The sequence below is a fragment of the Gorilla gorilla genome, chromosome X (assembly GCF_029281585.2).
Source record: "Gorilla gorilla gorilla isolate KB3781 chromosome X, NHGRI_mGorGor1-v2.1_pri, whole genome shotgun sequence".
NCBI classification, from domain to species: Eukaryota; Metazoa; Chordata; class Mammalia; order Primates; family Hominidae; genus Gorilla; species Gorilla gorilla.
In genome coordinates this window covers 12,192,476-12,218,949 of record NC_073247.2, presented here as the reverse complement: position 1 = coordinate 12,218,949, position 26,474 = coordinate 12,192,476, and the positions used below count along the sequence as shown (strand labels likewise).

The 26,474-nt window shown below is 46.4% G+C and overlaps 1 protein-coding gene across 3 annotated transcripts in view; it reads left to right on the top strand.

Annotated features, from left to right (window-relative positions):
- ARSL (arylsulfatase L) overlaps positions 1-23,688 on the top strand; it is a 35,022-nt gene extending 11,334 nt beyond the window's left edge. For all 3 annotated transcript variants that reach the window (XM_055376362.2, XM_055376360.2, XM_055376364.2), the window contains 8 exons: positions 1,177-1,298; positions 3,445-3,567; positions 6,975-7,398; positions 10,553-10,689; positions 13,492-13,626; positions 18,416-18,578; positions 19,810-19,931; positions 21,464-23,688. In XM_055376362.2, the coding sequence (XP_055232337.1) occupies positions 1,177-1,298; positions 3,445-3,567; positions 6,975-7,398; positions 10,553-10,689; positions 13,492-13,626; positions 18,416-18,578; positions 19,810-19,931; positions 21,464-21,822 (1,585 nt within the window). In that variant the 3' untranslated portion in view covers positions 21,823-23,688. The remainder of the gene's footprint in view (positions 1-1,176; positions 1,299-3,444; positions 3,568-6,974; positions 7,399-10,552; positions 10,690-13,491; positions 13,627-18,415; positions 18,579-19,809; positions 19,932-21,463) is intronic.
- The last annotated feature ends 2,786 nt before the right edge of the window (positions 23,689-26,474 follow it).

Genomic DNA, 26,474 nt, shown 5'->3' with positions numbered 1-26,474 from the left:
GGCAGGCTGATCACTTGGAGGTCAGGAGTTCGAGACCAGCCTGGCCAACATGGTGAGACCCCTGTCTCTACTAAAAATACAAAAATTAGCTGGGCATGGTGGCAGGCACCTGTAATCCCAGCTACTTGGGAGGCTGAGGCAGGAGAATCACTTGAACCCGGGAGGGGGAGGTTGTAGTGAGACTCAAATAGTGCCACTGCACTCCAGCCTGGGTGACAGAGTGAGACTCAGTCTCAAAATACAAACAAATAAACAAACATACAGGAGAAATCAGTGTCGTTGCCTGTAAGCAGAAGACCAATATTGATCTCTGTCTCACTCCCAACCCTATCCATCTAGCCAAGCCCAGCACTTATGCGGGATTTCAATCCTCCCCTGCTGAAAAGCTCTGCTTCAGACAGACAAGTCCACACCCTCCTAATGCCAAAATATGGCGTGTCCATCTGTCATGAGCTAGAGCTAGTCCGTCCTCCTGTCCGAATTCCAGCCTTCCACCCTCATGTAGTACTTACAGTGTGTTGGCGTCCATGAAGTCAAACCTTCCCATGAACACTGTGAGCTCCAGAGAAGGTGCCCTGGGCTCTCAGTTCTGCATTCCCTCTGAGGTTGGTCTCTCAGTACCAACAGTGCCTTGTGGAAACTTAGTCACTCTATCTACTCATTCATTTATTTATTTTAGAGACAGGTTGTCTCTCTGTCACCCAGGCTGAAGTGCAGTGTTGCAATCACAGCTCACTGCAGCTTCAAACTCCTGAGCTCAAGCAATCCTCCTTCCTCAGTCTCCCAAGTAGCTGGTTCTACAGACATGCACCACCATTCCTGGCTAATTTTTCTATTTTTGTAGTTTTTTTTGTAGAGACAGGGTCTCGCCATGTTGGCCTGGCTGGTCTTGAACTCCTGGCCCTAAACGATCCTCCCGCTGTGGCTTTCCAAAGTGCTGGGATTACAGGCATGAGCCACCGCGTCCAGCCACTCATTTCTATTTAAATGAGTTGATGTTTCCTTGAAAGTTCAGAAGACATTAGAAATCTTTGACATTACCTTTGGGTCATTCCTGAGAACATCTTGAAGCACTCAGCGATGACCAGCAGACCTTCTATGAAGTAGCATGTAGCTATGCTTATGAAAAGCCTGTCTAATTTTAACAAGTAAAGCTGTTAATTTGTCCCTCCATAGGACTCCGAATATTGACCGCCTTGCAGAGGACGGCGTGAAGCTGACCCAACACATCTCTGCCGCATCTTTGTGCACCCCAAGCAGAGCCGCCTTCCTCACGGGCAGATACCCTGTGCGATCAGGTCAGTCTCTCTTTACAACTGCACTAGGGTGCAGCCTGGTGTATTCATCACAGTTTCTAGTTCTTACATTTTGGTTTTTTTATTTTTTATTTAAATAGAGATTGCGGGGTGCTCTCTCTATCTTGCCCATGCTGGTCTTGAAATGCTGGGCTCAAAAGATCCCCGCTCCTTGACCTCCCAGAGTGCTGGGATTACAGGCATGAGCCACCGTGCCCAGGCAGCTTTTATATTCTGATGCTTTGACATCTTAGGGCTTTGCTGACCTTGGCAGGACTGGCCCTCCCAGGGCTGGCCAATTCTTAGAGATAGCAAACAAGTCACCTGGGAGTGCACCTTTCATGCATAAACCAATCAGTCCAGAGCCCACACCCCCAACCATCACTTTTATGAGATTTTCATATATGGGGCTACTCTCTCCTTGCCCTAATCCCCCCAGAATCAGGTACCAGCTTTCTAGGGACAGCCCCTGCAGATGAAAGCCCACGGAAATTGTACAACCTGGCCAGTCTTAACCCGGCTTACCCTACCTTGCCCATTACTTTCCGAAAAAGAAAAACAATAAATAAGAAAGACTTTTTCCATGCTTTCCCCTCACTCCCTCTGCCTCCTGACCAACCCTGGAGCTTCCCCATATAGTCACACAGCATGGCTCACCCCTGCGTCCTCTTGAACTGTGAGTAATAAACTATCAGAAACTGTGAGTAATTAACTATCTCTCCAATGACAGTCATCTCCTGATCTGTTGGCCTTGCCATAGCTGAATGATAAAACCTTAATAATAATAATACATAACACCTACATTTTAAAGCACTTGGGTAGAGGCTGGGCGTGGTGGCTCATGCCTGTAAGCCCAGCACTTTGGGAGGCTGAGGCAGGCAGATCACCTGAGGTCAGGAGTTCAAGACCAGCCTGACCAACATGGGGAAACTCCGTCTCTACTGAAAATACAAAAATTAGCTGGGCGTGATGATGAGTGCCTGTAATCCCAGCTACTTGGAAGGCTGAGGCAGTATAATTGCTTGAACGCGGGAGGCGGAGATTGCAGTGAGCCGAGATCGTGCCACTGCACTCCAGCCTGGGTGACAGAGCAAGACTCCGTCCCAAAACAAACAAACAAAAAAACCGTTGGGTAGAGATTTGGAATGTCTGGAGAGCAGAATAAAATTTTATCAGTGGCTACCAACCTTGTCAGTACATTAGAATCATCCAGAGGATATTCCTACCATCCCAAAGCCCAAGTTCCACCCAAGACCAATGAAAATTAGCACCCCTGGGGTGATAACCAGGCGTCAGAATATTTTGAAGCTCCCCACACGATTCCAATGGACAGACAACTTTGAGAACCTTTGGATTATATCAAGAGTTTGATGAAATTATAAAATCATTTTTAGTTCAGGCACAATGGCTCATGTTTCTAATCCCAACACTTTAGGAGGCTGAGGTGGGAGGATTTACTTGAGTCTAGGAGTTCAAGACCAGCCTGGGCAACATAGTAAGACCCCCGTCTCTGCCAAAAAATTAAAAATATTAGCTAGGCATGGTGATGAGCCCCTATAGTCCCAGCTACTTGAGAGACTGAAGTGGGAGGATCAGTTGAGCCCAGGAGTTCAAGGCTGCAGTGATCTATAGTCATGCCACTGCACTCAAGCCTGGGTGACAGAGTGAGACCCTGTCTCTGCAAAAAGTTTAAAAATTAGCCAGGTGTGGTGGTGTGCACCTGTAGTACCAGGTACTCAGGTAGCTGAGGTGGGAGGATCGTTTGAGCCCAGGTGGTCGAGACTGCAGTGGACATTGATTACACCACTGCATTCCAGCCTGGACGATAGAACAAGACCCCATCTTTAAATAAATTAATTAACAAACAAAAAACCATTTAAATTTTTAGTCCTTTTTCACTGAATTATATTGCTTATAACCTGCACATAACAGGAAAGTCCATCTTCTCGCTAACGTTTTCAATAAATTAATCGTTTACTTTGCTGCCAAAAATGCAATCCACTAGGCAAAGTCATATAGGAAGTCCATTTTCAATTTAATTTTAAGTAAGAGAGATTTTTACCAAGTGTTCTATTTTTAAATAAATAATAAATAACAAACAGAAAAAAAATGCGTAACAGTAATTCTTTTTCTTAATAATTGCTCAAAGGGATGGTTTCCAGCATTGGTTACCGTGTTCTTCAGTGGACCGGAGCGTCTGGAGGTCTTCCAACAAATGAGACAACTTTTGCAAAAATACTGAAAGAGAAAGGCTATGCCACTGGACTCATTGGTATGTACGTTTTTAAAAGTGGTAAGCACATGACTTTTATATGGAAGGGACATTCAGCTAAAGAGTTTGGAAAGGAAAGTGGGTGAGGTGCTGTGGGATTTCCCACTAGACAGAAAGCTGCGTGTATCTAGGAACCATGTTCCTCTCCAGGTTGTTTTCTGCAAAGTTGATACTCAAGAAATACCAGATCAGGCAAGGTGGCTCATGCCTATAATCCCAGTACTTTGAGAGGCCGAGGCGGAGGGATTGCTTGAGCCCAGAAGTTTGAAACCCGCCTGGGCAACATAGCAAGACCCCACGTCTACAAAAAAATATATAAAAATAAATTTAAAAATAAATAAAATGTGCTCATGCCTATGGCATGTTCCAAGCTCCATTGCACAACACATAATTGCTTCTTTGTTCTGTGGGACCCTCTCCCACCCTTCACATGGACTTTTTGTCTTAGACATGAATGTCTTAGACTGAACACCTTCAGCTCTTTTCTGGTTGGTTTATGGATCAACTTGGCTAGTTTAGTGCTGCCATCTAAATGTTTGTGTCCCCCTAAAATTCCTATGTTGAAACCCTTACCCCCCAGGTGATGGTGGCAGGAGGTGAAGCCTTTGGGAAGTGATGAGGTCGTGAAGGTGGAGCCTCATGTGTGGGATTAGTGCCCTTACAAAAGTGACTCTGGTCAGGCGCGGTGGCTCATGCCTGTAATCCCAGCACTTTGGGAGGCCAAGGTGGGTGGATCGCTTGAGGCCAGGACTTTGAGACCAGCCTGGGCAGCATGGCGAAACCCTGTCTCTACGAAAAAGAAAAAGAAAGAAAGAAAAGGAACATCAACTTAATGAAATATTTGGCATCTCACACAATGTTCTCGTAGACCATGATAAAAAAAAATAAGAAAAAATATATTCTTGCATCAAAAATTTCTGTAATGCTATTTTTCCCTTTGGTGTGTATGAAAATGTCTTTACTAGATTTAGTACCTCCCTGTCAGCTTCCATAACTAACATGGTTATTTTTCTACAAGTCAACAAACATGTCATGTATTGGATGAAAAATAAAATTAATGACAATAGTTCCTTGAGAGGAGACCAAGTTGCCATTATCATTATTGTGTTATAGTAATGATTTTTATCAACAGTTCCATTTATTGATAACAAACAACATGACTAGTGGATACAATGAGTATAAAATTCAATAAATTATATATTTCTAAAAATTAAAAATTATAAAATGTTCTTTGTTTAATTTTTTACCAAAAAAAAAAAAAAAAACAAATTCTGGGGAGATTCAGTCATTGCTGTCAAACAAAGGTGTATTTTTTCCAGTAGACTTTTTTTTTTTTTTAAACAGGGTACTCACTCTGTTACTCAGGCTAGAGGGCAATGGTGCAGTCACAGCTCACTGCAGTCTCGACCTCCCAGACTCAAGTGATCCTCCCACCTTAGTCTCCCAAGCAGCTGGTACTACAGGCTTGCACCACCATGCCCGGTTAATTTTTTCTTTCTTTTTTTTTTTTTTTTTGTAGAGATGGGGTCTTCCCATGCTACCCAGGCTGGTCTCCAGCAATCCTGGGCACAAGGAATCCTCTCGCCTCGGCCTCCCAAAGTGCTGGGATTATAGTTGTGAACCACCATGCCCGGCCAACTATAATTTTTTTAAGACAGAAGAGTCTATCCTTAAGGGATATTCATTGGGAAATCATGAGGTTTTCCAGATGGCAGACAGCATTGGGGTGGTTGACATCTCTTTGTCAACACCATAGTAGTGGCTACATGGAAGCAAAGACTATATTCCTTTGACTGAATTTGAAAGGTGTGCCTTGCAAAACCCACCACCCACTTCAACCATGGCCGCTATGATAGTGGTTTCTCAAAGAGAGAACAATTCCAAAGTCCAGAAGTCTTTTGCCCATGCTGCTGATATCACATGGTGCTTTCTGGCCTTCATCATTGCATTGCAATGCAAAACAAGGTGCAGTAGACTAAATAATGGTCCCAGAGATGTCAGGCCCTAACCTCTGAATCTAGCAAATATTAGCTTATATGCAAAAAGAGTCTTTGTAAATGTGATTAAGTGAACAATCTTGAGGTGAGAAGATGATCCTGAATTATCCAGCTGGGCCCACTGTGCAAGGACAAGGCTTCGTTTAACATGGAGGTAGAGGAAGATTGGGCCACAGAGAGGAGAAAGCAGTGTGATTAAAGTGAGGCGACCACAAGCCAAGGGATAGCTGGAGCCACCAGGAGCTGGGAGAGGCAGGAAGGATCCTCCCCTAGAGCCTCTGGAGAGAGTATGTGTGTGTCGGTGTCCTACTATCCTCTTCTTATAGGACACAAGTTCTATCAGATTAAGGCCTGTATTAGTCTGTTCTCACGCTGCTAATAAAGACATACCCAAGACTGGGTAATTTATAAAGAAAAGAGGTTTAATGGACTTCCAGTTTCACATGGCTGGGGAGGCCTCACAATCATGGTGGAAGGCAAAGGAGAAGCAAAGGCATGTCTTTCATGGCGGCAGGCAAGAGGGCATGTGCAGGGGAACTCCCATTTATAAAACCATCAGACCTTGTGAGACTCATTCACTACCATGAGAACAGTGTAGGGGAAACCACCTCCATGATTCAATTATCTCCACCTGGCTCCACCCTTGACACATAGGGATTATTACAATTCAAGGTGAGATTTGCATGAGGATACAGCCAAACCATGTCAGTGCCCAAACTAATGACCTCATTTTACATTAATTATCCTTTGAACACCCTGTCTCCAAACACAGTCACATTCTGAGGTCCTGGGTGTTAGGGCTTCAACTCATGAATTTGAGGCAGGCCAGGATCCAGCTCACAATAGAGTCATTGCAGATATAATCAAGTAAAGATGAGGTCTCTACAGTGGGGCCTACTGCAATGACTGCTGTCCTTATGAGACAAGAGATTAGGTCGCAGACACACACAGAGGACAACGCCATGGAAACATGGAGACGGAGACTGGAGTGATGCGGCCACAAGCCCAGGGAGGCCTGGAGCCCTCAGGAGCTGGGAGAGGCAGGAAGGATCCTCCCCTAGAGCCTCCAATTTGAGTGTGGCCTGGAGACACTTTGATCTCAGACTCCTGGTCTCTAGGACTGGGAGAGGATAGATTTCTGTTGTATTAAGTGAACAGTTTTACAGTAATTTGTTCCACCTGTCACGGGTAACTAATATTTTGGTTAAAGCTGACACATGGGGTCCTCATTCCCCTGAAACGATGAGGCCAGATTGTGGTGCAAATAACAGCTAATGCTGCCCACACTTCTTTGCAATCTCCTGGTCCCTCAGTGTCTAACAGAGTATCAGGAATGTGACAAACAGTCAGTATCGACATGTCCAGTTATGCTCAGATGCTTGTCACATCAACATCCTTTTTGCCTCTCAGGAAAATGGCATCTGGGTCTCAACTGTGAGTCAGCCAGCGATCATTGCCACCACCCTCTCCATCATGGCTTTGACCATTTCTACGGAATGCCTTTCTCCTTGATGGGTGATTGCGCCCGCTGGGAACTCTCAGAGAAGCGTGTCAACCTGGAACAAAAACTCAACTTCCTCTTCCAAGTCCTGGCCTTGGTTGCCCTCACACTGGTAGCAGGGAAGCTCACACACCTGATACCCGTCTCGTGGATGCCGGTCATCTGGTCAGCCCTTTCGGCCGTCCTCCTCCTCGCAAGCTCCTATTTTGTGGGTGCTCTGATTGTCCATGCCGATTGCTTTCTGATGAGAAACCACACCATCACGGAGCAGCCCATGTGCTTCCAAAGAACGACACCCCTTATTCTGCAGGAGGTTGCGTCCTTTCTCAAAAGGTCAGCAGAAAAGGGTCAGCTTCCTCCAAGCACTCAACTTTGGAATGAAAACGCATCCTAAATAGTCTTCTTCAGTCAGGCATGGTGGCTCATTCCTGTAATCCCAGTGCTTTTGGAGGCCGAGGTGGGAGGATCACCTGAGGTCAGGAGTTCGAGACCAGCCTGGCCAACATGGTGAAACCCTGTCTCTACTAAAAATACAAAAATTAGCCCAATGTGGTGGTGCATGCCTGTAATCCCAGCTACTCGGGAGGCTGAGGTGGGAGAATCCCTTGAACCTGGGAGGTGGAGGTTGCAGGGAGGTGAGGTCACATCACTGCACTCCAGCCTGGGTGACACAGGGAGAACCTGTCTCAAAAAAAAAAAGTCTTCTTCTTTAATTGACGTTTGAAGAATGGGATAGCCATGACCTAGAAGGACAATTTTTTGGTAAGAATGGGGCATAGATGAGGGTCAGTGGAGCCCTGTGACTTGCCTTGTGTCCATTAAAACATTGTTACAGCTGAGCTGGGCATAGTGGTACACACCTGTTATCCCAGCTACTCGGGAGACTGAGGCAAGAGGATAATTTGAGGCCAGGAGTTAGAGACCAGCCTGGACAACACAGCAAGACCCCATTTCCACAAAAATTTTAAAAATTAGCTGGCTGTGGTGGCATGGACTTGTAGGCCCAGCTACCTGGGAGGCTGAGGCAGGAGGATCACTTGAGCCCAGGAGGTTGAGGCTATGTAGTGAGGCTATGAAGGGAGCCTGGGCGACAGAGCAAGGCCTTGTCTCAAAAAGAAATTGTTACAGGTCAGCTGGAATTTGCTACTACTCTGGGGTCAGTCTTATTCCATTAGCATCCTCGGATCACCACGGACACTATTTAAGTAAGCTGCATCACCTGAAGGGCTTTATAATAAATTATAAACTTAAAAAAAAAGTCTATCTTCAGAAGTCAGATGTCTTTTGGCAGAATTCAGCCTGCAGTCAATTTTATGGCAAGGAAAATTCCTGTGTGGGACCAGGAGAAATGGGATGAAACTAGTTCTCAGTACTACACAGCTATTTTCATGCTCCCCAAGGGCATTCTAGTAAAGATGGTGACACCATCAAAAGTCACCTTACCTGGTGACAATGAGGTTGTCATCATCTCCTACAACATTCTTAGATAATTTTTTTCTTTTTTTTTTTTTGAGACAGAGTCTCGAGCTATGGCCCAGGCTGGACTGCAGTGGTGCAATCTTGGCTCACTGCAACCTCCGCTCCTGAGTTCAAGCAATTCCTGTACCTCAGCCTCCCAAGTAGCTGGGATTACAGGCATGCACCACCATGCCCAGATAACTTTTATATTTTTAGTAGAGATGGGTTTTGCCATGTTGGCCAGGCTGGTCTTGAACTCCTGACCTCAAGTGATCTACCCACCTCGGCTTCCCAAAGTGCTGGGATTACAGGCGTGAGCCACTGCATCCAGCCTCTTAGAGAGTTCTTCATGGCAATACCTAATGTATGACAGAAAGGACATTGACAATTAGCTTGCAAATTAAAGCAGGTAAGACTGTTGTGTTCTTTTTGATTTTAAATGTGACCGGATCTGGCTATGTTGCCCAGGCTGGTCTCGAACTGCTGGGCTCAAGTGATCCTCCTGCCTCAGCCTCCCAAAGTGCTGAGATTACAGGCATGAGACACCATGCCCAGCCTGACGTGTTCTAATTAAGGCTAACACCTTCACCATTGCTCTTATGCTTCAAGGATCTAGATTAGACCATGAAGGCCCGGTGAAGGGAGGGAGAAGCTAAAACACTGCTTTCAAGGAGGACAATGGAAATAATATGAATAACCCAATATGCCTCATTTGTAAAGTGTGTTTTTTATAACTATTTTATGTCCTAATCCTCACTACGTGATAGCAATTATAAAGAAAATGGAATGTGTGGCACCACTTATTCTATAAGCTAAAGCTTGAGGTTAAAAATAGATATTGAAATAATTGAACAAAATAAAAGTCATGTCAGTAACCTACAGTTCTTTTAACTTTGCATTAAGCAGTAGAGTTAGAACATTATAATATTCGGGGGGGGAAAGATGCATTAGATCAGTATGGGTTTTTATTTATTTATTTATTTATTTTGAGACAGGATTTCAATCCGGTTGTCCAGGCTGAAGTGCAGTGGCGCAATCTCAGCTCACCGCAACCTCCTCCTCCCAGGGTCAAGCAATCCTCCCACCCCACCCTCCTGAGCAGTTGGGAGTACAGGTGCATGTCAGCACATCCCGCTAATTTTTGTATTTTTAGTAGAGATGGGGTCTTGCTATGTTTCCCATGCTGGTCTTGAACTCCTAGGCTGAAGCAATGCTCCTGCCTCAGCCTCCCAAAATGCTGGGATTGCAGGTGTGAGCCACCACGCCTGGCCCAGTGTGGATTTTTAAATAGATTTCAGAAGGGAAGGGAAAAGTCATGATGTTAAAGAGTCTTAAACAAGATGTGTGTTGTGGTGCATGCCTGTGATCCCAGCTACTTGGGAGGCTGAGGCAGGAGAATTGCTTGAACCTAGGAGGCAGAGGTTGCAGTGAGCTGAGATCATGCCACTGCACCCCCGCCTGGGCGACAGAGCCACAATCCGTCTCAAAATGAAAAAGAGAGAGAGGTAACAGACCAGAAAGGCATGGTGGCTCACGCCTGTAATCCCAACACTTTAGAAGGCCGAGATGGGCAGGGGCAGGTCACTTGAGCCGAGGAGTTCAAGACCAGCCTAGTAAACGTAGTGAGACCCTGTCTCTACAAAAAAAAAAAAAAAAAAAAAAAAAAAAATTAGCTGGGCCTGTTAGCACATGCCTGTGGCCCCAGCTACTTGGGAGGCTGAGGTGGGAGGATCACTTGAGCCTGGGAGATTGAGGCTGCAGTGAGCTGAGATCATGTCACTGCACTCCAGCCTGGGTAACAGAGCAAGGCCCTGTCTTTAAAATAGCCAAAAAAAAAAAAAGGAAGATTGTTAAATATAAGAATTATTTTTCTGTTGAAGAAGAGTTTTGAGTGTTTCTTTTTGGTGAGCAGAGTTGAGAAGACATTTGAGTAATGATGTGACAAGTGAGATCCGTATTTAGTATCTACAGGACTTCAATCTCTGTTTTACCAAAAAAGTCACCTTAATTGCTTTGTATTTATTTTTAGGAATAAGCATGGGCCTTTCCTCCTGTTTGTTTCCTTTCTGCACGTTCACATCCCTCTTATCACTATGGAGAACTTCCTCGGGAAGAGTCTCCACGGGCTGTATGGGGACAACGTAGAGGAGATGGACTGGATGGTAGGTAAGTGCACTTCCAGGGAAAATGGGCTGCTTCCCTTCCAGCAATAGAAGCAGGAAAGGAAACAAAGAATGAGAAGGTTAAAGACAGAAGATGCAGAATAGCGATTGCAGTGCGATTGGATTTTAAGAGTCCAAAATATTATAGCACACATCTTCACTGCATTAGCAGAGGGTGAATTCCATAACACATGCATGGAAGGCAATGCGATTCAGCCAAAGATGTCCACATCTTAAGCCCATGTGGCAGAAAGCTGTCCACTCCCTAGACAGAATAATGGCTGCAGAGACATCCACGTCCTAATCTTGATGTGGTAGACATAAAAATGGCCCCAAAGATAGCCACTTTCTAATCCCCATGTGGGAGACAGAATAATGGCCCCAAAGATGTCCACATCCTAATCCCCATGTGCTAGACAGAATAATGTCCCCAAAGATGTCCACGTCTTAATCCCCATGTGTTAGAGAGAATAATGACCTCAGAGATTTCCACGTCTTAATTCCCAAGTGGCATACAGAATTTTGGCCCCAAAGATGTCTACATCCAATTGCCGTGTGGTAGACAAATGAAAGAAAGAGCAGATAAAATTCCTCTCCGCTGTAGAGTGGCTAGTGGCTCCACTGCACTGAAAATAAGACTAAATTTCCTCCTATCACCTACAAAAGCCCCATGACCTGCTGCTGCCCAGATCCTAGTCTGACCTCTGCCCAACCCCCTCGTCCTCCCCACCTGCTGCATTCTGGCCACGCGGACGCCACACAGTATCTTTCACATTTGTCCCCTGTCAGGGCTTCCACACCTGCTGTTCCCTCCTGGAATGCTTCCTCAGGCTTCACTGGCTCCTCTTCAGAGCCTGCCCTGACGCACCCCTAAAGTAGCTCCTCGCCAATCATCTTCTCCCCCATTCTCCTGTGGTCCTTTTTTGTTTTGCCTTTGTTTTCCTCCTCCCCTTCCTCCTTTCTCCTCCTCCCCCTCTTCTTCTTCTTCTTCTTGTTCTTATTCTTCTTCATATTCCTCCTCCTCCTCCTCCTCCTCCTCCTCCTTCTTCTTCCTCTTCCACTTCTTCCTCTTCTTCTTCTTTCTTCTTTCTGTCTTCTTTCTTCTTTTTTTCCTAACACAGCATCACCATTGCTTCTCTTCATGGCCATGTGTTAGGTAGGTTGATTTTCCATTTCCCCCAGGGGAATATAAACTCCTGTGGGGCCGGATTGTCTTGCCTCATTCCCTCATTATATTTCCTGGGTTTAGAACAGGATGGAAGGGGAATATTGCTTGAGCGAGTCAGGGCTGGGTGAGCATCTGTATATAGGCACAGCACATCCCTGCCTCCCAAAAAAGAACTTAGGAACCGCAGGGTTTAGGTGGTGGTGGGCTGCAAATCCCAGGATCCTCAGAATAATTGCCATCAGAGATTTGGGTGAACGACGTATTAAAAAAAAAAATTGTTTCCTCAACAAGCTAGGCATGGAAGGAGAAAAAGTTAATTGTGTGTGTGTGTGTGACAGGGTCTCACTTTTTTTGTTGTTTTTTTTTTTTTGAGACCGAGTTTCACTCTGTTGCCCAGGCTGGAGTGCAATGGCACAGTCTCAGCTCACTGCAACCTCCGCCTCCCGGGTTCAAGCAATTCTCCTGCCTCAGCCTCTGGAGTAGCTGGGTTTACAGGCACCCGCCACCATGCCTGGCTAATTTTTGTACTTTTAGTAGAGATGGGGTTTCACCATGTTGGCCAGGCTTGTCTCGAACTGCTGACCTTGTGATCCGCCCACCTCAGCCTCCCAAAGTGCTGGGATTACAGGCGTGAGCCACTGCGCCTGGCCGACAGGGTCTCACTCTTACCCAGGCTGGAGTGCAGTGGTGCAACCGTGGCTCACTGCACCCTGCCTTCCCAGGCTCAAGCAATCCTCCCACCTCAGCCTCCCAAGTACCTGGGACCACAGGTGTGCACTACCACACCCCGCTAATTTTTTTATTATTTGTAGAGACAAGTTCTTGCTGTGTTGTTCAGGCTGGTCTCAAACTCATAGGCTCAAAGAGCCTCCCACCTCAGCCTCTCAAATTGTTGAGATTTCAGGCATGAGCCACTGTGCCCAGCCAACTGTGAGTGACATTAATGACATGAGTTCCCTTGTGTGTGGCTGCAAGAAGCTCAGGGTCACTTTTGAGGACTGGTCTGCATTTTCAGCCTATGCTTTCTTCTCAGGAATATTCACATGCCTCACTTTTTTTTTTTTTTTTTTTTTTTTTTTTTTTTTTTTTTTTTTTTGAGACCGAGTCTCACTCTGTCACCCAGGCTGGAGCGTGGTGGCGTGATCTCAGCTCACAGCAATCTCCACTTTCCGGGTTTAAGCTATTCTCCTGCCTCAGCCTCCCAAGTAGCTGGTACTACAAGCATGTGCCACCACGCCTGGCTAATTTTTGTATTTTTAGTAGAGATGTAGTTTCATCATGTTGGCCAGGCTGGTCTACAACTCCTGACCCCGAATGATCCTCCTGCCTCGGCCTCCTAAAGTGCTGGGATTACAAATGTGAGCCACTGTGCCCAGCCTGCATGTTGCACTTTTAAGTTTTTGATATTTTGTCCTTGTAGGTTGCCTAAAATTCTGACCAAAGGATGGGGTGCATATAAAGTCATACATCAATCTCCAACAAAGGATATCAAAATTATCCAACAGCTGACTTCCATTATGTGTTAAAACTAAGGCTTCATTCTTGTGGCTAGCCCCCGAATGCTAAAGCATACACTTCAGAGCTGCATTTCTGATATTTTTCCATTTCGACAGCCCCAAAAACATCTGTTCTTTTCAGGACGGATCCTTGACACTTTGGACGTGGAGGGTTTGAGCAACAGCACCCTCATTTATTTTACATCGGATCACGGTGGTTCCCTAGAGAATCAACTTGGAAACACCCAGTATGGTGGCTGGAATGGAATTTATAAAGGTAAGACTGAGATGCTCCCAGATCTTCATCTTGCAAGTTTATCTCTTCCCTGCAATTCCCAACAGGGCAATCTATTCCAGGAGGGTCAATATTATTGCTCAGGGACAGTGATTTTTCCTATCCAGGGCAAAAGTGGTAATTTGACATACTCCAGTTTGAATTTTTGTTCCTGGACCAAACTGAGGGTCAGGCTGCTTATTCTGGTGGTTCAAAAATGAGATGCAGATGAACTGGGAGAGGAGGGAGTTTATTTCTGTAACCGGTTACAGGGAGAAGGTCTGGAAATTGTTGCCAGACCAACTCAAAATTACAAAGTTCTCCAGAGCTTCTATTTCTAAGCTGTATGTCTGCGTGTAAGCGTGCATTCATCTAAAGACATTAGTGATGAACTTCTTCTAATCTGTAACTAAGGTCTGAGTCCCGGAGACCCTCCTCTGGAGACTAAGTAAATTGACTTAATCTAAGTGGGTCCAGGTGGCCGGGCACGGTGGTTCATGCCTGTAATCCCAGCACTTTGGGAAGCCGACGTGCGTGGATCACCTGAAGTCAGGAATTTGAGGCCAACCTGGCCAACATGGTGAAACCTCGTCTCTACTAAAAATACAAAAATTAGCCGGGCATGGTGGCACACGCCTGTAGTCCCAGCTACTCGGGAGGCTGAGGCAGGAGAATCGCTTGAACCTGGGAGGTGGAGGTTGCAGTGAGCTGAGATCACGCCACTGCACTCCAGCCTAAGCAATAGAGAGAGTCTCCATCTCAACAACAAAAATAATAAAATAAACAAATAAATAAATAAATGGGTCCAGGTGCCAGGGCTGATTACCCTTACCTTGTCTCCTGCTAAATCACGGAGGTCTGGGTAGTTTTTTCAGACCTCTAATAAAACTTGTTTAATCCTAAAAGGGTCCTGCTAAGAATTCCTTGGTTATCTTGTCACGCTTCAAGGCCCAGGAGAGGCCTGGGCAGAACTCCTGGGGGGCTTTTGTGACATCCCGGCCTTTGTATACAGGCGCTGGTTGTTTCAGCTTTTGCTATTTAACTTCACTCGGTCAGTGCTGAAACAGTTGTTATGGAGGCCTGTGTTAGTGAGACGTGGCCTGCCACGTTTTTGTGCACAATTAAGGAATTTTTAATAGATTATCAGAGTTGTGTAACCATCATCATGTCGATGAAAAGAGCTAAACTCTGTAAAACATTTGAAGAGGTTTATTCTGAGCCAAATAGGAGTGACCATGGCCTGTGACACAGCCCTCAGGAGGTCCCGAGAACGTGTGCCCAAGATGGTCAGGGCGCAGCTTGGTTTTATACATTTTAGGGAGGCATGAGACAGCAATCAAATACATTTAAGAGACACATTGGTTTGGTCCAGAAAGGTGGGACAACTCAAAGCCAGGGGGCTTCCAGCCTGCAGGTAGATTTAAACATTTCCTGGTTGATAATTCGTTGAGTTTCTCTAAAGACCTGGGATCAACAGAAAGGAATGTCTGGGTTAAGATAAAGGATTGTGGAGGCCAGGCACAGTGGCTCACACTTGTAATCCCAATGCTTTGGGAGGCCAAGGTGGGTGGATCACTTGAGGTTAGGAGTTCGAGACCAGCCTGGCCAACACAGTGAAACTCTGTCTCTACTAAAAATACAAAAATGAGCCAGGTGTGGTGGTGCGTGCCTGTAATCCCAGCTACTTGGGAGGCTGAGGCAGGAGAATCCGTTGAACCTGGGAGGCGGAGGTTGCAGTGAGCCAAGACTGTGCCACTGTACTCCAGCCTGGGCGACAAAGCGAAACTCCATCTCAAAAAAAAAAAAAAAAAAAAGATTGTGGACACCCAAGTTCTTATTTGCAGAGGAAGCCTTCAGGTACTAGGCTTCAGAGACAAGAGGTTGTAACATGCTTCTTATCAGACCTAAAGGCTGTGTGGATGTTAATGCCAGAGAGGAATCATGAGGCATGTTCGACTCCTGCTTCCTGTCACGGCCTGAAACAGTCTCTCAGGTTAAGTTTTTAAAGACCTCTGGGTGAGGAGGAAGTCCATTCAGATGGTTGGGGGTCCTTAGAATTTTATTTGTGTTTTACAATCACTATTTTCATTCGTAAAATTTATTGTTATTATTTTTATTTATTTTTATTGAGACAGAGTCTGGCTCTATCTCCCAGGCTGGAGTACAGTGGTACGATCTTGGCTCACCGCAACCTTTGCCTCCTGGGCTCAAGTGATCCTCCTGTCTCAGCGATCATAAGTAGCTGGGACTACAGGTGCATGCAACCACTCCTGGCTAATTTTTGTATTTTTGTAGAGATGGGGTTTTGCCATGTTGCCCAGGCTGGTCTCAAACTCCTCGCCTCAAGTGATCCTCCCACGTTGGCATCCCAAGGTGCTGGGATGACAGGCATGAGCCACCACATGTGGTCCACCACTGTTTATTTCAGAACATTTCATCACCTCACAAAAAAATCCTCTACTCATAGCAGTCACTCCCTTTTCCCCCGTGCTAACATCCATCACCCAAAAACTTATTTCTGATTTGTTTATTATTTAATTTTTAAAATTATTTTTTGTAAAGATAGGGTCTTGTTATGTTGCCCAGGCTGGTCTGAAACTCCTGAACTCAAGCAGTCCTCCCAGCTGGGCCTCCCAAAGTGCTGGGATTCCAGGCGTGAGCCACCATGCCTGGCCACAAAATTATTTTGTATCATTGTATATTTTCCTACTCTAGACATTTATGTAAATGAAATCATGCAATATGTGGAGTTTTTTTGTTTTTACTTAGCATGATGCCTCTGAGGTTCATCTGTGTTGTGGAAATGTTTCATTCCTTTCCATGGCTGAATATATTCCATTGTGTGGACTCAGGTTTGAATTTTACCTTCAGACAATGCATCCAAGAAGGATAAGGCCAGGCGCAGTGGCTCTCACCTGTAATCCCAGCACTTTGGGAGACCGAGGCAGGCAGATCACTTGAGGTCAGGAGTTTGAGACCAGCCTGGCCAATGTGGTGAAACCTCATCTCTACTAAAAATACAAAAATTAGCCAGGCGTGGTGGTGCATGCCTGTAGTCCCAGCTGAGGAGGCTGAGGCAGGAGAATTGCTTGAACCTGGGAGGTGAAGGTTGCAGTGAGCTGAGATTGTGCCACTGCACTCTCGCCTGGGTGACAGAGTAAGACTCTGTCTCAAAAAAAAAAAAAAAAAAAAAGGTAGAAGGGTAGACACCTAGCTGGCCACATTATATTCAAACCTGTATTCCATTGTTTCCAAACACACCATTATTTTGTGTACCACAAAGATTCTAAAATGTGCTGCCCCGTGTACATGACTTCACACTGTTGTGCTTACACATTTTGTCTTCTCCCTGCTTAGAGAGCTTTATTTTTCAGTCCTTGAAAGAGCCTTTTTAGGCTAATATTGGCAAATATACCTATGATGTATATTTGCTTTGAAGTAGATGGATCCATCAGTCTAGTACATATGTAAAACGGGATATATAAATGCCAACTACATCCACTAATGCCTTCCCAAAACAACTTCACATCGAAGGCCTGACTGCTCAGAAACCTTCTTTATCTCATTGCCATTGACGTTAATGTATCCTCTACCCAGTCTGGTTCTCTGTGCCATGAAGAATGTCAGTATTATAAACTGGGGGAGCTTTAAACAACAGGAATTTATCCTGTCGCAGCCCTGGAGACCAGGAGTTTGAGATCAATGTGTCTCAGGGAAATGTTCCCGCCAGAAGCTCTAGGGGAGGCTCCTCCCTGCCTCTGCCAACTCCTGGGGGCCCCAGGTGTCCCTGAGCTTGTGGCCACATCACTCCAGTCTCTGCCTCCGTCTCTATGTGGCCTTCTCCTCTGTGTCTGTGTCTCCTCTTCTGTCTCTTAGAATGCTGTCATTGGACTTAGAGTCCATCCTTCTCCACGACGATCTTGAGATACTTAATTGCATCTACAAGGACCCCTTTTTAAAATAAGGTCCCATTCACAGAATCTGGGGATCAGGGTGTGGATATATCTTTCAGGAGGACTAAAGTGCAATCCACTGCAACTGAATCCACTTCTTTCTGGATGCTCTAGGGGAGGCTCCTTCCTGCCTCTCCCAGTTACCGGGGGCTCCAGGCATCCCTGGGCTTGTGGCCGCATCACTCCAGTCTCTGCCTGTCTCCACGTGACCTTCTTCTCTGTGTCCGTGTCTCCTCTTCTCTTAGAAGGACATCTGTCATTGCATTTAGGGCCACCCTAATCCAGGACTATCTCAAGGTCCTTAACTTGATTATATCTGCAAACCCCCTATTTCCAAATAAAGTCTCATTTATAGGCTCTGGGAGATATGACATGAACATGTTTTGGGGTCACCGTTCAATACGTTATAGTTGTATCCACTTTCTTCTTGAGGCTCTAGGGGAGGATCCTTCCTGCTGCTCCCAGCGCCTGGGGGTTCCAGGAGTCCCTGGGCTTGTGGCCACATCACTCCAGTCTTTGCCTCCGTCTCCACATGGCCTTCTCCTCTGTGTCTGTGTCTTCTAAGAACAAGAGTCATTTGCAGTGAAGGACCTAACTTAATCCAATGCACACTAACCAATAACAAGGTTAATAAAAAATATAAAATCAAACCTCTACAGGGGAACTACATGAGACTGAATGTTTTAATGTCACTAAAACAGAGAGAGAGAGAGAGAAATTGAGAGACTCAGGGAGAGAGAAACTTCAAACAAGTGAAACAAGCAGAAAGGTTAAATCACCCAAGCTGAGCATCTATTTCTGGTTTTTAACCACTTTCTTTTGTTTCTGTTCAAACACAGGTGGGAAGGGCATGGGAGGATGGGAAGGTGGGATCCGCGTGCCCGGGATCTTCCGCTGGCCCGGGGTGCTCCCGGCCGGCCGAGTGATTGGCGAGCCCACGAGTCTGATGGACGTGTTCCCCACCGTGGTCCAGCTGGCGGGCGGCGAGGTGCCCCAGGACAGGTACAGAACAACCCGAAGAAACAATTCAGCTTTGCACAGACACAGCAACACTTACGGCAAATGAACATGTCACTTTGGCTTTGCAGTAAGGCGTCCGTGAAATTGTTCCCGGACCAAACCGAGGGTCGGGCTGCTTATTCTCATGGCCCAATAACGAGATGCAAATGAACGAGGAAAGAAAGGAGTTTTATTTCTGTAACCAGATACGGGGAGAAGGGCTGGAAATGATCACTAGACCAACTCCAAATTACAAAGTTTTCCAGAGCTTCTATACCTTCTAAGCTGTATGTCCACATGTAAGCGTGCATCCATCTAAAGACATAAGTGATTCAACTTCCTTTCATCTAGAACTAAGGTCTGAGTCCTGAGGACCTTCCTCTGGAGCCTCAGTAAATTGACTTAATCTAGATGGTTCCAGGTGCTGGGGTGATTACCCTTATCTTGTCTCCCGCTAAATCATGGAGGTTTGGGGAGTTCCTTTAGACTCTCAGTAAAACTTCATTGTGGAGGTCTGGGGAGTATCTTCAGACCCCAATAAAATGTGTTAATCCTAAATGGGTCCTGTTAAGAATTCTTTCATTATTTTATCGCGCTTCAAGGTCCAGGAAAGGCCTGGGTAGAACTCTTAGTGGGCTTTTGTTACATTCCAGCCTTTGGGTGCTGGCTCTTTCAGCTTTTTTTTTCTTCTTTTTTTTTTTTTTGAAACTGAGTCTCACTCAGTTGCCCAGGCTGGAGTGCAGTGGTGCGATCTAGGCTCACTGCAACCTCCGCCTCCTGGGTTCAAGCGATCCTCCTGCCTCAGCTTCTCGAGTAGCTGGGATTACAGGCACACACCAGCACACCTGGCTAATTTTTGTGTTTTTAGTTGAGACGGGGTTTCACCATGTTGGCCAGGCTGATCCCGAATTCCTGACCTCAGGTGATCCACCCGCCTCGACCTCCCAAAGTGCTGGGATTACAGGCACGAGCCACTGTGCCTGGCCAATTAATTACTTTTTAGCCAAAGGTGACGTTTGGTGGTGACTAACGTGGGCAGCTGCTGCATTCTTCTTCTAAGCGTGCTAATGCACACACATGCCTTCCATCCATCTGCGTTCACACCCAGACTTTCCCTCCACTGATACAACATAAGGAGAATGCACCACCTGGGGCTGGGACTGGTGGATGCTGGAGGGACAAATGTCCAAAGTCCCTGTTCCAACCCCGAGCCATGCCATGTTCCTTCCTGCAGAGTGATTGACGGCCAAGACCTTCTGCCCTTGCTCCTGGGGACAGCCCAACACTCAGACCACGAGTTCCTGATGCATTATTGTGAGAGGTTTCTGCACGCAGCCAGGTGGCATCAACGGGACAGTGAGTAGGGGAGCCCCTTCCTAACACCCTTAGGGAAAGAGTCCCTCTGTGCAGGAAAGCACCATGCCCTAGAACAGGCTGGGGATGGAGCTGCATTCCAGAGTCCATCTCCATGTCTCCGTGCTTCCGTTTTTCTCCACGAGCTTTTTAAATTTAGTTTTTGTCAATATGTGTCCCTCTCATTCCAGCGACATGCCTTCTGAGATCACCTGCCAATCGTCTTGAAACGATGGGGAGTCGTTACCTATAGTTTAAGCACCGTGTATGGGCTATATTTCATTCTTTCTTCCCTGCACTATATGAAGTGCAACTTTTATCAGCATCACACACACGTATGTGCATGCATACACACATGCACGCACACATGCTTGCACACACATGTGTTCAAGACTTTTCTAGTCTCCTTTTTTTCTTATTTTTTTGTAATTTTTTTTTTGAGACTAGTCTTTCTCGCTCAGGCTGGAGTGCAACTGCAGTCTCCCGGGTTCAAGTGATTCTCCTGCCTCAGACTCCTGAGTAGCTGGGATTACAGGTGCCCACCACTACACCTGGTTAATTTCTTGTATTTTTAGTAGAGATGGGGTTTCACCATGTTGGGCAAGCTGGTCTTGAACTCCTGGCCTCAAGTGATCCACCCTCCTCGGCCTCCCAAAGTGCTGGGATGACAGGCATGAGCCACCACGCCTGGTCTCCAATTTTTCTTTATTAAATTGAAACAAGGTCTCAGTATGTTGCCCAGGCAACTCCTGGGCTCAAGCAACCCACCCATCTTGGCCTCCCAAAATGCTGAAATTGCAGGTGTGAGCCACCACGCCCAGCCTTTTGTAGTCTATTTTATGCATCTAGATGTGCTTCCAAATGTTTTAATCACTTGACCTTAACACGACTTCATCTTCTTTGTGAACAATTACAGGCGCACTCCTGTAATCCCAGCTACTTGTGAGGCTGAGGCAGGAGAATCACTTGAACCCAGGAGGCGGAGGTTGCACCACTGCACTCTAGCCTGGGCGACAGAGCAAGACTCTGTCTCAAATAAAAAAAAAAAGAAAAGAAAAAACTGACTGAGTGCAATTCACAGGCACTTCGTGCTTTCACAATGTTGTGCAACCTCCACGTCTATGTAGCTCCAGAACATTTTCATCACGCCAAAAGCAGACACTGTTCCTATCAGCAGTCACTCCCCATTTCACACCCTGCAGACCCTGGAAACCACTACTCTACTTCCTGTCTTTATGTGTTTCCCTATCCTTGACATTCAATATGAATGGAATCATGCAGTGTGTGCTCTTTTGTAACTTCTTTCTCTGAGCATAGTATTTTGAAAGTTCGTTGATGTTGCAGCCTGTGTCAGTGTGTCATTCCTTCTCATAGCTGCACAGTATGCCATGTAAGACGTACCATGTTTTGTTTATCTGTCCATCCATCGATGGACGCTTGGGTTATGCCTACCTTTTAGCCCTATGAAGATGCCATTCTCCAGCAAGGCACCCTATTTCTCTATGCCAACTCTGTAATTATTATCTTTCCACCAGGAGGAACAATGTGGAAAGTCCACTTTGTGACCCCAGTGTTCCAGCCAGAGGGAGCCGGTGCCTGCTATGGAAGAAAGGTCTGCCCGTGCTTTGGGGAAAAAGTAGTCCACCACGATCCACCTTTGCTCTTTGACCTCTCAAGAGACCCTTCTGAGACCCATATCCTCACACCAGCCTCAGAGCCCATGTTCTATCAGGTGATGGAACGAGTCCAGCAGGCGGTGCGGGAACACCAGCGGACACTCAGCCCAGTTCCTCTGCAGCTGGACAGGCTGGGCAACATCTGGAGACCGTGGCTGCAGCCCTGCTGTGGCCCGTTCCCCCTCTGCTGGTGCCTTAGGGAAGATGACCCACAATAACTCTCTGCAGTGAAAAGCTGGAGCCCCGATTCCTAAATTTTGTCACTCAAATTGAAACAAACCAGCTGGCCATGGTGGTTGTCATCCCAGCACTTTAGGAGGCCACCACGGGAGGATCACTCCTGTGATCAAAACCAACCTGGGCAACATGATGAAACTCTAGCTCTACAAAACAAAAATAAAAAAAAAATTAGCCTGCATGGTGGCACACGCCTGTAGTTCTAGCTTCTCAGGAGGCTAAGGCAGGAGGATCATTTGAGCACCAGAGTTGGAGGCTGCACTGAGCTATGATTGTACCACTGCACCCCAGCCTGGGCAACGGAGCAAGACCCTGTCTCAAAAAAGAAAGAAAACAAAAAAATGAAACAAACTTCAGTGTCATGTTAAGATATCTATTTGTATAAGGATGAATAGTTTCCCCCTGTGAAAAACAAAGGAAAAGGCAAGAAAAAGTAGAAATGAACAATAAACATTGGCCAGGCGCAGTGGCTCACGCCTGTAATCCCAGCACTTTGGGAGACAGAGGCAGGCAGATCACTTGAGGTCAGGAGTTCGAGACCAGCCTGACCAACATGGTGAAACCCTGTCTCTATCAAAAAAAAAAAAAAAAAAAAAAAAAGCAGCAGCAGCAGCCAGGCGTGGTGGCATATGCCTGTAATGCCAGCTACTCAGGAGGCTGAGGCAGAAGAATTGCTTGAAGCTGGGAGGCAGAGGTTGCAGTGAGCTGAGATCGTACCACTGCACCCCAGACTGGGTGACAGAGCAAGACTGTCTCATCAAAAATAAATAAATAAACAAACAAACATTAATAATGCACCGTTGAATGATCACTCAGACACCAAACTGGAGAGGCAAAGTATCTCCTGGAGTCGGGGAGGAGTCTGTCAATGGACCCCAGCTCAGTCTGGAAGAGGCCTGCCCTGTAGCCCACAACAGCACAAGTCCCAGCAAAGGTGTCTCTGTGACCTACAGGTTTGCACATGAACAGGAGATAGGCCCCAAAGATAAAAACCGGCACTGATGTGGCTTTGTCTGTGGTGCCCATTTATAGTGTTTGTTTATCGTTTATGGCCACAAGGATGAACTGTGCTTCCCGCTGGAACTGTTTTCAAGTGGTTTTCCTTTGTCCCCAATGCCCCAGGTGATTTGGGCAAACTCTGGCTGTGGAAGCCGCGCTGTGCAGGCAGTGTTCGCCCCAGCTCCGAGCTGCAAGGTCATTGCATAATCAGGCTGTGCCTTAATTGTCTGGGCTGCTAGAATGAAAATACCATAAACTGGGTATCATCAAGAATATTTCTTTCTTGCAGTTCTAGAGGCTGGATGTCCAAGACCACGGCGTGACAGAACCTGTGTCTGGGGAGACAGAACGTGTGTCTGGGGAGAACCTATTTCTCGGTTCACCGGCGTCCCATGTCTTCACACGGTCATCCCTCTGTGCCTGTCTGTGTCCTATCTCTGATTCTTGTTTTTTGTTTTTTGTTTTTTTTTTGAGACGGGGTCTTGCTCTGTTGCCCAGGCTGGAGTGCAATGGCGTGATCTCGGCTCACTGCAACCTCTGCCACAGGTTCAAGTGATTCCCCTGTCTCAGCCTCCCGAGTAGGTGGGACTACAGGCGTGCACCACCATGCCCGGCTAATTTTTGTATTATTTAGTAGAGGCGTGTTTCACCATGTTGCCCAGGCTGGTCTAGAACTCCCGACCTCAAGTGATCCGCCCACCTTGGCCTCCCAAAGTGCTGAGATTACAGGCATGAGTCACTGCACCCGGCCCTAATCTCCTCTTCTTATAAGGACCCCACTCCTATTGGAATAGGGCCCACTCTTGTGACCTAATTTTAAAGGATGAATAAAAACCTTATTCCTGTGAGTTTGAAGGCAACACAATTCAGTCCCCACCACATTCTCCCCTGGGAGTAAGGAGGTCTTTCCAATAGCTCTTTCTGTCTCCAGATTCAAGCAACAGGTCCCTCCTCCCACTCCTCCAAGCCTAGGTATGTGACGAGCAATGCCCCACCTTGTCACCGCCTCAAGAACATGTCCTCAAATTATCCAATCCACATCAGCCTCCAAGAATTCAGGCTGTGCATAGAGACCAAAAAGTCAAATCCATCTCCAGCCAATTCTCTTGGGTCAAGAAAGAAATAGTAGGCCAGGTGCAGTGACTCACATCTGTAGTCCCAGCACTTTAGGGCACTAAGATGGCTTGAGGCCAGGAGTTTCAGACCAGCTGGGGTGACATAGCGAGACCCTGCCTCCACATAACATTTAAATAATTAGGTGTGGTGACATGTGCCTATAGTCCCACCTACTTGGGAGGCTGAGGTGGGAGGATCACTTGAGCCTTTGGCCTCCCAAAGTGTTCAAGGCTACACTGAGCTGTGATCGTGCCACTGGGTGACAGGGCGAGACCTCATCTCTAAAAAGAAAGGAAGGAAAAAATGGCAGGAAGGAAGGAAAAAGAAGGAAGGAAGGAAAGCAAAGAAGCAAAAAGAAAAAGGAAGAAAGGGAGGGAGGGATGGCAGGAAGAACCAGTTAACCCCTATGGCTTTCCCCATAGCCATGGCTTATGGAACAAGACCAGCACTTTGGGTCAGCTGTGCCGGATGTTCCCGGCCCACAGAGTCACCTTTAAGTTCTTCAGCATCCACTGGGGAGAGTCACCTCTGTCTCCACACTTGCCCACACTCTTGAGCTTGATGGCTTTGAAGCCAAAGTCCCCATGGAGGTTCCATGTGCTGAAAGTCATGTGAGACCCTCAGGGTCAGGGCTTACCCACCCTTTCCATCCCCACAACCTCCCGCAAATATGACTTCTGGAGCACCAGCTCCTACTGCCCCCAGGCCCCATTTCCAAATCCTGGGCACCCAAGACAGCTCAGTGTGTTTACATAATTTACCTAAGGGCACCCAAAGTTCTTTTCTCTCTAGTTCTCAGGAATCTCAACTCCCAGCAGCATAGGATTTCTTCCAAGGACCAAATCTCCACTCCACCCCTGCTAAACCTCCTTGCAGAACTGCTTCTGGGCTGTCTCCTGCCCCCCTCCTTCCAGGCCTCGGCCTGGCCTTGTCCATCTGCATGACAGAGGCTCAGCAAGGAATCCCAGTTGGGAAGCCCTCAAAGATAAAAAAAGTTCTTTTTAAAATGTTTTTTAGAGACAGGGTCTTGCTCTGTCACCCAGTCTGGAGTGCAATGGTGCAATCAGCTCACTGCAACCTCAAATTCCTGCACTCAGATGACTCTCCCACCTCAGCCTCCCAAATAGCTGGGACTACAGGCACACCACCATGCCCGGCTAACTTAAAAAATTTTTTTTGTAGAGACAGGGTCTCTCTGTGTTTCGCAGGCTGTTCTCAAACTCCTGGTTTCAAGCAATCCTTCCCCCTCAGTCTCCCAAAGTGCTGGGATTACAGGTGTGAGCCACCAAGCCTGTCTGATAAAAGCTCTTTCAGAGTAACAGGGCAAAGAGAGAAGCAATAAACAGTGCTCAAGAACTAGCTCCAGACAGATGGCCAGCGTAATAAATGTAAATGAACTAAATTTGCCAATTAAAAGTGAATGGTCTTTTTTCTAAATAGAATTCCCAGCACCATTTTGGGAGATTCCAATGGAATAAATTTAGGGAGTAGGGCTCCTGACTGTATTGTCTTGAACAAGCACCCCCATCATCTCATCCCAGGGGAGTGTGGGGCAGCTCCCTCATTTATGAAAATCCTAACTCAGTGAATTTAAGGAGGGGCTTCTGAATCTATGTTTTCAACACAAACTTCCACCCCGCCTCCCCTACCTTACTGATTCCATTTGGTAAGCATAGAGAACTGAGTTGCAAAGGAAAAAAAATGGCATAAATGTTGGAGGCAGAATAATTGTGAGGAGGACCTGGATATGCTTCCCACCTATACACCCAACATAGAGTCTTGTGGCTGGTCAGGCACAGTGGCTCACCTGTAATCCCAGTACTTTGGGAGACCAAAGCAGGAGGACTGCTTGAGGCAAGAGTTTGAGACCAGCTTAGGCAACATAGTGGGACCTAGTCTCTAGCAAAAAAATAAATTAACAAAAATGTGTCAGGGGTGGTGGTGCACACCGGTAGTTCCACTTCCTTGGGAGGCGGTGACAGCCTCACCCTTGACAGCCTCAGCCTTGGAAAAAGAAAGTACTGTTATCTTGAAGACTATGGAATCATTTTGTCCCTGACCAGTGGAAGAGGACCTAAGCAACCCCCTTTGAGGGAAAGTGGGTCACCTGGGCTGGAGGTAGGGATGTGATATTGTTTTGTAAGCTAGCATTTCCTACAAAATATGAATTTATACTTTGACCAGATCTTGCATTGTGAGGGGATGTGAGGGGATGAGGTAAGACATGAAGGGGCTTGAGAGAATCAGCGACTGGAGGTCAAGAGAGTTAGACAAAAACAAAGGCTCACTGCAGCCTCAACTCTCAGCCTTGATCTTTCTAGAGGTCAAAAGAGTTAAAAACAAAACAAACAAACAACAAAGGGGGAGCCAAAGATACAAAAAAAAGCATTACGTGAGAGGGTAATGAGCAAAATAGCATCATTCAAAAACAAAAGGATGAGTCACAGAAAAGATGGGGAGGGGTCCAGGGCACAGTGATTAATCAAAAGGAGTAATTTCAACAGCAGTCTGATGAAAG